Here is a 12752-nt window from a genome sequence, read left to right as displayed (position 1 = left end):
GCTACTTATTTGCCAAGTTAACTTATCTTAGCCCCAAATTGTAAAATGGAGCGGATTAGAGGGCCTATCTCAGAAAATTCTGGAGATGAAATTACAAAGTGCCATTCCTAGCATTTGAGGCAGTTATGGAAATATTCACTGCTATTATTATTATTACTTCTACTACTATTGTTATTATTATTAAGCCTATTTAAGTAAGTTAAATTTTGACTGTTATTATAACACATAGCTTTAACTTCATGTAGAGAAAGGTAAAGTTGACTTAGATAAGGTTAAGTACTGTATTCTTACTGAAATGTGTTCTGTTTTAGATTTTGTCCACATTGCCAGAAACTTGTTTTGCTTGCAATTGGATGAAGCCAATGTTGGTGCACATGAAATTTCCAGCATATTAAATTCACAGGTAGAGTATGCCCTATAGAGGTATCTTAATTGCACTTAAGTCATGTCTTAAATGGGCTTCCCTGTTAGCTCAGCTGGTAAAGAATCCGCCTGTAATGCATGAGACCCAAGTTCGATTCCTAGGTTGGGAACATCCCCTTGAGAAGGGATAGGCTACCCACTCCAGTATTCTTGGGCTTCCCTGGTGACTCAGACAGTAAAGACTCCTCCTGCAATGCAGGAGACCTGGGTTTGATCCCTAGATTGAGAAGATTCCCTGGAGATTGGCATGGCAATTCACTCCAGTATTCTGGCCTGGAGAATCCCCATGGACAGAGGAGCCTGATGGGCTACAGTCCATGGCGGCACAAAGAGTTGGACATGACTGAATAACTGAGCACAGCACAGCATATTTTAAGTGTTATGTGTCATATACATATGCTTCCTTATTTTTTAGAAAATAAGTTATAGAGATTAAACATGCTTCCTGGGTAAATATATGAAATACAGATAATTTAAAATCAAAAGTGAAATTTTGTCTTGATCTCCTTTATCCTCCTCTCTCACTATTCCATTATGATATGCCCATCTTTAAGTTTACTAAAGAAAAGTACTTATATCTTAAGTGTTAACTCTAAAATATTACAGTCTGAACCATCCTTGTGTAATGAGCAGACACATCAAGACACACAGGGTTAAAGAAACTATTGGGACCCTGATATCTCTACTCTCGTGTTCTTTTCTAGTTTTCTAGTGCTAACCCTCCCCACCCCAAGTCAAGATAGCAAGCTACTCTTTGGCCCTCTAACAACATAGATCTGTTTTGCTATTTTTGTGCTTTATCTAAAAAGAAGTTGTAAAGTCTGTTAACTTCATAAGTCATTTGTTCTATAAAACTTTGATATTAATATTGTCAAATCTTTCAGTCCTTTCCTTTATGGATATTTTATTTTGGTACATTATTAAGGAAGATCTTTTCATTTTACAGCATATATATATATGTATATATGTAGCATACTCTTTATAAATAATTTTTGCTTATGCATGAGGTTGGGCCTCAAATGAATAACCACTTGCCCTTATTCCATTATCATTTATTCAATAACTATCCTTTTCCATTTTTGCAACTAATTTAAAATACAAATTTTAATATGTCCTAAATTTCATATGAATACCCAGATATTTCTAGACAGATCACTCTGTTCCATTGATCTATTTCTTTTTGCCAGTACAGTATTATCTTAATTACTCTAGCTTAATAGATCTAGGTTGATTGTTATCTGTTAGGTCAAGTCTCCTTCTTTTGCTAGCTTCTTGATTTTTATCTGACTACATGATCTTTAGAATCATTGTGCTATGGTAATGAAAATTCAGTTGGGACTTTCTTTTTTTAATTGGGATTTTATTGAATCTAGAGGATGGTTTGAGAGAAGTGAAATGGTTTATTTCTCCATTCATTTAGATCTTTCTTGATGTTTTAGAAAGAGGAAATTATAACTTGCTTCATAGTGGTCTTGAATATTTAAGTCGAATAGGTACACTATAGTTTTTGATGCTATTGAAACTGGGACTTTTTTTACCATTATATTTTCTAATTGATTAATAAAAATTGATTTTTGAATGGCTATTTTGTGTGATGCCACTTTATTGAACTCCCTCATTCCAGTTATTTTTCAGTTATTTATTTTGAGCTTTCTGGGTAGACATTTGAAGTTAATTACTTTTGTCTCTTTCACAATTTTTTACTTTTTCTGAATACTGTTGAATAAGAACTACAAAACTGAGCAAGAACCTAATTTCCATGGTATTTGAGCCATTTAACATTTTTAATTTTTGAAAAGAAGCTAGCATTATCTTGCTTAATGAGCAAGTTTTACAGTTGGCCATTGAACTACATAGGTTTGTACTGTACAGGTCCACTGAATCACAGGGTTTTTTTCAGTATTATATACTGTAGTACTACATAATCCAAGGTTGGTTAAGTCGTTGGGTGCAAAACCACAAATGGGGAGGGCCTACTGTAAAGTCATACTCAGATTTTCCACTATGTGAAGGATCATTGTCCCTAACCCCTCACATTGTTCATGGGTCAGCTGTTCATGGGTCATTCCAGTTCCTCTGAAGAAATTTAAATAAGAGAAACTTTACCTGTTCCTTAAAGGCTTGAAAATGTTTCATGTGCCAAGTGACTGGGGCCTAGATCTTTCAGGAGAGAGGATGTTTCCTATAGAATGTCTTCTAAGGTGGCTTTATTCAAATGTTTGTTCTTTTCTTGGGTAATGTTGTTGATGTACATTTTCCTAGAAAAAATTTCCTTTCATCAAGATATTAAAATTTATAAAACATTAACAGATTTTTTTCAGATTTTTAATCCTTATTTGTGATGATACTGCTTTTTATTTTATAGGTGTACTGCACAATTTTTTTTTTTTTTTGGTTCCGTCACACAGCTTATGGGATCTCAGTTCCCAAATTAAGAATCAAACCCAGGCCTCTGCAGTGAAAGCAATGAATCCTAACCACTAGACCACCAGGGAGCTCCCAACACAATTTTTACATAGTACTCACACCCACAAGTGTTTTTTTTTGTTTGTTTTAATCTTTAAATGTTTGACTGTGGTGGGCCTTTGTTGCTGAGCATGGGGTTTCCCTAGCTGCAGTGAGCAGGGCTACTCTTTGTTGGGGTGCGTGGGCTTCTGATTGCAGAGCGCTGCCTCTAGGTGTATTGGCTTCAGGAGCTGCAGCATAAGGGCTCAGTAGTTGTGCACACGGGCTTATTTGCCCCATGGCATGTGGGATCTTCTGAGACCAGGGCTTGAACCCATGTCCCCTGCATTGGCAGACAGATTCTTAACCACTGGACCAACAGGAAAATCCCATATCCATAAGTTTTTATAGATAATATTTTAATAATCACTCAACAGTATATAATTTTTCTGTTGTGGATATGTCTGACTCTTATTTCAAACTGTTTTAAACATTTTCTAGTGATATACTATAGTTTCTGTTTGGTTACTGCTTTCTAGTTTAATTTAGAGGGCCATATTCAGAGACATATTCACAGACATATTTAATTTAGACATATTCTATGTGGTATTAATCCTTTGACCATATACCCAGTATATAGTCAATTTTATGGAATGTTTTCTATTGTGTGAAAAGCACGTATGTTTTACAGTTGTTGGGTGCAGTGCTTTCTATGTGTCAGGTCAAAGTTCCTATCATGTGGTTCAATTTTCTATTTTCTTTTAAAATTTTCTCTTTCATTACTTATTGTTGTTTTTGTTGTTGCCTTTTATTGTATTGTCTGTTACTGAGAGAGAGGTGTTTTAAAATTTCCTCCATTTGGCTCTAATTTTTGCTTTGCATATCATGAACCTTTATTATTATTTTTATTTTAGAATTGTCATATTCTGACAGGTTGTTGAATCTCTTCATCTTTAGAATGTTTCTTGCTTTAAAGCTACCTTAGTCTAATTGTGTAGTGGTTGGTTGGTTGGTTTGGTTTTCAATTATTATAAACGTAATTTTTAAAAGTTATAATTAAACTATTATTATATTAGTTTCAGGTGTATAATATAGAGAATGAGTTTTATACATTATGAAATGATAGCAACAATAAAAGCAATTACTACCCATCACAGTAAATGTTGTTACAATGTTATTGACTATATTCTCTATGTATACATTACGTCCCTGTGACTTATTTGTTTAATATATTTGGAACTTTGTATGTCTTAATCCCCTTCACCTATTTCACATCCATCCCCACCTGTCTCCCCTCTGGCAGCCACCTGTTTGCCTTCTGCATGTATAGTCAGTTTCTGTTTTATTTTGTTTCTTTTGTTTGATTTTTTTTTAGGTTCAACGTGTAAATGAGGTCATACGGTATTTGGTTTTTTCTGAGTTATTTCACTTAGCGTAATACCCTTCATGTTCATCCATGTTGCCATAAATAGCAAGATTCCTTCTTTTCATGGCTGAGTAACAATATATATATAAAACATTATATGCATGTGTGTGTGTTTATATATATGTTTATGTACCACATCTTTATTTGTCCATCCATTGACAGAACACTTAGATTGTTTCCATACCTTGGCTTTTTAAAATAGTACTGTGACGTAATAGGGGTACATACATATATCTTTTTCAAGTAGTGTTTTATTTTTCTTCAGATAAATACCCAGAAGCAGAATTACTGGGTTGTATGGTAGTTCTCTTTTCAGTGTTTAAAAATTATTTATTTATTTTGGCTGTGCTGGATCTTTGTTGCTGTGTGCAGGCTTTCTCTAATTGCTGTGAGCAGGGCCTACTCTGGTTGCAATACCAAACTTCTCATTGTGGTGGCTTCTCCTATTGCAGAACACCCAGGCTTCCATAGTCGCAGTGCACGCAATTCAGTAGTTGTGGCTCCCAGGCTCCAGAGCATGCAAGCTTTGCACTCTAGATTTCAGGCTCAGTAGTTACAGTGCACGGGCTTAGTTGCCTGTGGCATAAAGAATCTTCCTATAATGGGGATTGAACTTGTGTCCCCTGAATTGGCAGGCAGACTCCCAACCATTGAACCACTAGGGAAGTCCTCATTTCAGTTTTTTGAGGAAGCTCCATACTGATTTCCAAAGTGGTTGCAACAATTTACAATCCCACTGACAGTGTGAGTTTTCCTTTACTTTACATCCTTACCAACACTTGTTGTTTATTGTCTTTTTGATAATAAGCATATGATATGTGTGAGGCAGTATCTCCGTGTGGTTTTAATTTACATTTCCTTGATGATTAGTAGTGTTTAGCACCTTTTCTAGTTCCTGATAGCTGTCAATATATCTTCTTTGGAAAATGTCTGTTCACATCCCTTGCCCATTTTTAATTGAGGTTTTTGTTCTTTGATAATGTATTGTATGAGTTCTTTTTGTATTTTTAATATCAACCCTCTTATTATATATATCATTTGCAAATAACATCTCATTCAGTAGGTTGCATTTTCATTTCATTGGTGTTTTCATTTGCTGTACAAAAGCTTTCTAGTTTGATGTATTCCCATTTGTTTATTTTTGCTTTTGTTGCCCTTGCTTGAAGAGAGATACCAAAAAAAAAAAAAAATGGTAAGGTTGATGTCAAAGAGTATACTGTCTGTTTCCTTCTAGGAGATTTATAGTTTCAGGTCTTACAGTTTTTAAGTCTTAAATTCACTTTGTGTTTCTTTTGTATATGGTGTAAGAAAATAGTCCAGTTCATTCTTTTGCATGTAGCTGTCCAATTTACCAGCACCACATATTAAAAAAACTCTCTTCTCCATTGTGTATTCTTGCTTCTTATGTTGTAAATTAATTGACTCTATAAGTGTGGGTTTATTTCTGGGCTCTTGATTCTGTTCCATTGATTTATGTATCTGTTTTTGTGTCAGTACCAAACTATTTTGATTACTGTAGCTTTATAGTATATGTTTATGTTTTGGACTGTGAAACCTCCAACTTTGTAATTATTTTTCTCAAGATTGCTTTGAACGAAATGATCACTAGAAGGGAAATAGAATAGGTAATTAAAAAAAAAAAAAAAGCCTCCTACAAACAAAAGTCCAGGAGCAGATGGCTTCACAGGTGAATTCTACCAGACATACAAAGAACTTTTACCAATCCTGCTCAAACTCTTTCAAAGGAACACTCCCAAAGACATTCTATGAAGTGATTACCCTGATATGAAAACCAGACAAAATTACCACCAAAAAGAAAATTATAGGCCAATATTTTTGATAAATGTAGATGGATAACCTCTCAGCAAAATATGCCAAGCTGAATCCAACAGTACATAAAAAAGATCATATACCATAACCAAGTGGAATTCATTCCAAGTTCACAAGGATGGTTCAATGTGCACAAATCAATCAGTGTGATATACCACATCAAGAAAAGAAGTAAAAAACCACATGATCATCTCAACAGATGGAGAAAAAGCATCTGACAAAATTCAGCATGCATTCATGATAAAAACCCTTACCAAACCAGATGTAGAAGAAACATATCTCAATGTAATAAAAGCTGTGACAAACCCACAGCCAATAGAATATTCAGTGGTAAAAAGCTGAAGGCTTTATCACTAAAACCTAGAACAAGGATGGCAATTCTCACCACTTCTTTTCTACATAGTATTAGAAGTCCTAGCACACCAATCAGATAAAAGATATCCAGATTGGAAGGAAAGAGATAAAGTTCTCATTATTTGCAGATGAAAAGATAGTATATATAGAAAACCCTAAAGACTACCCACAAAAACTACTAGATCTGATAAATGAATTCAGCAAGACAACAGGGTGCAAGATTAGCATTTAGAAATAGGTTGTATTTCTTTACACTAACAATGAAATATCAGAAATGGAATGTAAAAAAGCAATAACTTTTAAAACCACACCAAAAGAAAATGATGCTTAGAAATGAACCTGAATGAGGAAGGTAAAAAACTTATATAACTATAAACATTAATAAAGGTAATTGAAGATGATTCAAAAAAATGGAAAGATATTATATGCTCTTGGATTGGAAGAATTAATTTTATTAAAATGGTCATGCTGCTCAAAGCAATGTACAGATTTAACCTGATCCCCATCAAATTACCCATGACATTTTTCACAGGACTGGGGAAAAAAAATCCTAAAATATGTCTGAAACTATAGAATTGCCATGAAACCCAGAATTGCCAACTAATTCTGAGGAAAAAGAACAAAACAGGAGGCATAACCTCCCAGATAGATATAATAATCAAAACAGCATATATTGGCACAAAAACAGATACAAAGATCAATGGAACAGAATAGAGAGCCCAGAAATAAACCCATATAACTATGGTCAATTAATCATTGACAAAGAAAGATAGAATATGATAGGAAAAAAGACTTAAATATATGACAAGACACCGTGGAACTCCTAGAAGAGAACATTGGCAAAGTATGCTTTGACGTAATTTGTACCAGTGTTTTTTAAGTCAGCTTCCCAAGGCAGTAGAAATAAAAATAAACAAATTAGGACCTAATCAAGCTTACAAGCTTTTGCACACCAAAGTAAACCCATAAACAAAACAAAGAGACAACCTATGAAATGGGGGAAAATATTTACAAACATTGCAACCAGCAAGGGCTTAATTTCCAAAACATAGAAATAGCTCATACAGCTCAACAAAAACAAACAGATAATCCAATTGAAAATGGACAGAAGACCCAAATAGACATTTCTGCAAAGACATACAGTTGGCCAATACGCACACGACAAGGTGTTCAACATCATCAATTATTAGAGAAATACAACTACTACACCTCACACCAGTCAGAACAGCCATCATTAAAAAGTCTATAATAACAAATGCTAGAGGGTGTGGTGGATAAGGCAATGGCAACCCACTCCAGTACTCTTACCTAGAAAGTCCCATGGATGGAGGAGCCTGGTGGGCTGCAGTCCATGGGGTCGCTAAGAGTCGGACAAGACTGAGCGACTCCCCTTTCACTTTTCACTTTCATGCATTGGAGAAGGAAATGGCAACCCATTCCAGTGTTCTTCCCTGGAGAATCCCAGGGACAGTGGAGCCTGGTGGGCTGCCGTCTATGGGGTCGCACAGAGTCAGACACGACTGAAGCAACTTAGCAGCAGTGGCAGAGAGGGTGTGGAGAAAAGGGAACTCCTACACTTTAGTGGGAATGTAAGTTGGTGTAACCACTATGGAAAACAGTATGGAAGTTCCTCAGAAAACTGAAAATAGAATTACCATATGATCCAGCAATCCTGCTGTTAGACATACTAGCCAAACAATACATGTGCCTTCATAGCAGCACTATTTACAATGGCCAAGACACAGAAACAACATAATTGATCATCAACATGAATGGATAAAGAAGATGTAGTACATATATACAGTGGAATACTACTCAGCCATAAAAAAATGGAAGTAATGCTGTTTGCAGCAACATGGATGCACTTAGAGATTATCATACCAAGTGAAGTAATTCAGAAAGAGAAAGACAAATGCCATATGGTATCACTTTTATGTATTAATAGAATCTAAAATATGACGCAATGAACCTATCTACAAAGTAGAAACAGACTCATGGGCATAGAGAACAGATTTGTGGTTGCCAAAGACTGGAGTCAGGGGAGGACTGGACTGAGATTTTGTGGTTTGTAGATGCAAAGTATTATTCTCAGAATTTTATCATCCTTCCTGTCTCTTTTAACTCTTATTTCTCTTCCATATTGCCCTAGAATGTTACCCCAATATGTTGCAATATCAAGGTTAAAAGTCTTTCCTTAGTTATCCTATCATTTTGCTACCACCAAATTTAAATAAATTTAAATATTTGTTTTAACTCGCTATGTTCATAAACTCTTACATATTAAGATTTTCTTCCGAATTGGTTAATCATTATACTATTGATACACAGTCAAAAAATTCATTTTTTTTCATTATGAATATTTTAATTTCCTTAAGTATTTTATTTCCCCCTTTTTAATATAAATTTATTTATTTTAATTGGAGCTAATTACTTTATAATATTGTATTGGTTTTGCCATACATCAACATGAATCCACCACGGGTGTACACGTGTTCCCCATCCTGAACCCCCACCCCCAACTTCCCTCCCCATACCATTCCTCAGGACCATCCCAGTGCACCAGCCCCAAGCATCCTGTATCAGGCATTCAACCTGGACTGGCGAGATTCATTTCATATATGACATTATACATGTTTCAATGCCATTCTCCCAAATCATCCCACCCTCCCCCTCTCCCACAGAGTCCAAAAGACTGTTCTATACATCTGTGTCTCTTTTGCTGTCTTGCATACAGGGTTATCATTACCTGCCGGGGTCCAGCCCGGGTGGATCCAGGGTGATTCGAAGGGGAGACGGAGTAGGCGAGGAAAAAACTTATTCATTTATTAATATAAGATTAGATTAGGAAGAAATAGTGTAGTAGGAAAATTAAGTGGAGAAAAGAGGCTGAATAACTTGGTTTACGTGGAAAGCCAATAAAGTTCCAGACAAGGAGCTTGCACCATCTACGGTAGGCCACTGGCGTCCGTTTGAATATCGGAGAGTGCCCCGCCTTGGGCTCTCTCTCTTACGGATCTTAGAAGCCAGGACAAGTAAGTAGACATGGCGAGCCTCCATACCCCAGATGGGATTCAGCCTGAAATTGGAGTAAAGAGGAGACACGGGGGAAACCAGTCCTTCCAATGACTGGCCCACCCTCTATTGTCCTTCAAGGCCTTTTATACTTTTGATTATACATAGAGATCATTGGGTAATACAGAGTTATGCAGCGTTAGCAGCCCAGACTCTTGTCAAAACCAGGCTTTTCTCTCTGCATACAAGTCTTAGGTGATTTACATCATCTTCCAGTCAAAAGGGCCAATTCACATTTTACAGCCTTTTTTCTGATAAGGGTTTGTCAGCCAGAAGACTTATTTGTGTTGTTCTTCCCAAAGTCTGGTGCCACTCTCAGAAAGCACTAAATAAAGTTACATTCTTACATAGCAAAGATACAGCAATTTATAACAAGTAAAAGGAGTACAGTGATTATAACAAAAGAAAAGTAATTAACTCAAAAGTCTAGTGTTGTTAACATCAAAACTATTATATATCCTTTTCCATATCCCGTTTACATTGATTAACATCCTCCCAGGTGCCTAAAAGATAAAGAATATGGAGGCCTGGCAGCAATCATTGAGTCAACAGTGAAAACCCGTCACCAATATGATTTTTAACTCTCTAGAAAAGGCTCTGTATCTTTAAGATGCTTTTAAGCTTTGCGCCTCTCACGGTTGGGGGGCTGTAAGCAATTCACAAGCTGTAAGATGTCCAGGGGAACCTGTTAGGCAAGCTAGAGAGCTATCAGAGGGGTTTAACTGAAACATCCTTTTCAAATGCAGAAGACTAAAGCCCTGATTTGACTTTTTCCAGAGAATATCAGAAGTGTGGAAAAGCAGGCAGATTCTTATTTTGGGGGGGACATGCTCAGGAAATACCAGGGGGAAAACTTGAGGTCTGATTAGCCTTGCCGTCAGAGCTCTGCCACATGACCTTGTCACGGGTGGAATTCCTCACGCTGGCTCCCGGCAGTTACCATCTTTCTAAATTCCATATATATGCGTTACTATACTGTATTGGTGTTTTTCTTTCTGGCTTACTTCACTCTGTATAATAGGCTCCAGTTTAATCCACCTCATTAGAACGGATTCAAGTGTATTCTTTTTAATGGCTGAGTAATACTCCATTGTGTACCACAGCTTTCTTATCCATTCATCTGCTGATGGACATCTAGGTTAGTTCCATGTCCTGGCTGTTATAAGTAGTGCTGCGATGAACATTTGGGTACATGTGTCTCTTTCAATTCTGGTTTCCTCGGTGTATATGCCCAGCAGTGGAATTGCTGGGTTGTAAGGCAGTACTATTTCCAGTTTTTTAAGAAATCTCCACACTATTCTCCATAGTGGCTGTACTAGTTTGCATTCCCAGCAACAGTGTAAGAGGGTTCCCTTTTCTCCACACCCTCTCCAGCATTTATTGCTTGTAGACTTTTGGATCGCTGCCATTCTGACTGGTGTGAAATGGTACCTCATTGTGTTTTTGATTTGCATTTCTCTGATAATAAGTGATGTTGAGCATCTTTTCATGTGTTTGTTAGCCATTTGTATATCTTCTTTGGAGAAATGTATGTTTAGTTCTGTGGCCCATTTTTTGATTGGGTCATTTATTTTTCTGAAATTAAGCTGCAGGAGTTGCTTGTGTATTTTTGAGATTAGTTCTTTGTCAGTTGCTTCATTTCTCCCATTCTGAAGTCTGTCTTTTCACCTTGCTTATAGTTTCCTTTGTTGTGCAGAAGCTTTTAATTTTAATTAGGTCCCATTTGTTTATTTTTGCTTTTATTTCCAATATTCTGGGAGGTGGGTTATAGAGGATCCTGCTGTGATTTATGTTGGGGAGTGTTTTGCCTATGTTCTCCTCTAGGAGTTTTATAGTTTCTGGTCTTACATTTAGATCTTTAATCCATTTTGAGTTTATTTTTGTGTATGGTGTTAGAAAGTGTTCTAGTTTCATGCTTTTCCAAGTGGTTGACCAGTTTTCCCAGCACCACTTGTTAAAGAGATTGTCTTTTCTCCATTGTATATTCTGCCTCCTTTGTCAAAGATAAGGTGTCCATAGGTGCATGGATTTATCTCTGGGCTTTCTATTTTGTTCCATTGATCTATATCTCTGTCTTTGTGCCAGTACCATACTGTCTTGATGACTGTGGCTTTGTAGTAGAGCCTGAAGTCAGGCAGGTTGATTTCTCCAGTTCCATTCTTCTTTCTCAAGATTGCTTTGGCTATTCGAGGTTTTTTGTATTTCCATACAAATTGTGAAATTATTTGTTCTAGCTCTGTGAAAAATACTGTTGGTAGCTTGATAGGGATTGCATTGAATCTATAGATGCTTTGGGTAGTATACTCATTTTCAGTATATTGTTTCTTCCAATCCATGAACATGGTATATTTCTCCATCTATTAGAATCCTCTTTGATTTCTTTCACCAGTGTTTTATAGTATTCTGTATATAGGTCTTTAGTTTCTTTAGATAGATATATTCCTAAGTATTTTATTCTTTTCGTTGCAATGGTGAATGGAATTGTTTCCTTAATTTCTCTATTTTCTCATTATTAGTGTATAGGAATGCAAGGGATTTCTGTGTGTTGTTTTTATATCCTGAAACTTTACTATATTCATTGATTAGCTCTAGTAATTTTCTGGTGGAGTCTTTAGGGTTTTCTATGTCGAGGATCATGTCATCTGCAAACAGTGAGAGTTTTACTTCTTCTTTTCCAGTTGGATTCCTTTTATTTCTTTTTCTGCTCTGATTGCTGTGGCCAAAACTTCCAAAACTATGTTGAATAGTAATGGTGAAAGTGGCACGCTTGTCTTTTTCCTGACTTTAGGGGAAATGTTTTCAATTTTTCACCATTGAGGATGTTTGCTGTGGGATTGTCATATATAGCTTTTATTATGTTGAGGTATGTTCCTTCTATTCCTGCTTTCTGGAGAGTTTTTATCATAAATGGATCTTGAATTTTGTCAAAGGCTTTCTCTGCATCTATTGAGATAATCATATGGCTTTTATTTTTCAATTTGTTAATGTGGTGAATTACATTGATTGATTTGTGGATGTTGAAGAATCCTTGCATCCCTGGGATAAAGCCCACTTGGTCATGATGTATGATCTTTTTAATGTGTTGTTGGATTCTGATTGCTAGAATTTTGTTAAGGATTTTTGCATCTATGTTCATCAGTGATATTGGCCTGTAGTTTTCTTTTTTTGTGGCATCTTTGTCCGGTTTTGGTGTTAGAGTGAT

The 12752-nt window shown here is 36.1% G+C and overlaps 1 protein-coding gene across 1 annotated transcript in view; it reads left to right on the top strand.

Annotated features, from left to right (window-relative positions):
• Positions 1–12752, top strand: part of STXBP4 (syntaxin binding protein 4) — a 233329-nt gene that overhangs the window by 78903 nt on the left and 141674 nt on the right. Inside the window, exon 11 of the mRNA XM_040244299.1 lies at positions 312–403. Coding sequence (XP_040100233.1) covers positions 312–403 — 92 coding nt within the window. The remainder of the gene's footprint in view (positions 1–311; positions 404–12752) is intronic.

Source organism: Oryx dammah, unplaced genomic scaffold (assembly GCF_014754425.2).
Source record: "Oryx dammah isolate SB20612 unplaced genomic scaffold, SCBI_Odam_1.1 HiC_scaffold_8, whole genome shotgun sequence".
NCBI classification, from domain to species: Eukaryota; Metazoa; Chordata; class Mammalia; order Artiodactyla; family Bovidae; genus Oryx; species Oryx dammah.
This window is presented reverse-complemented; position numbering and strand designations above follow the sequence as displayed.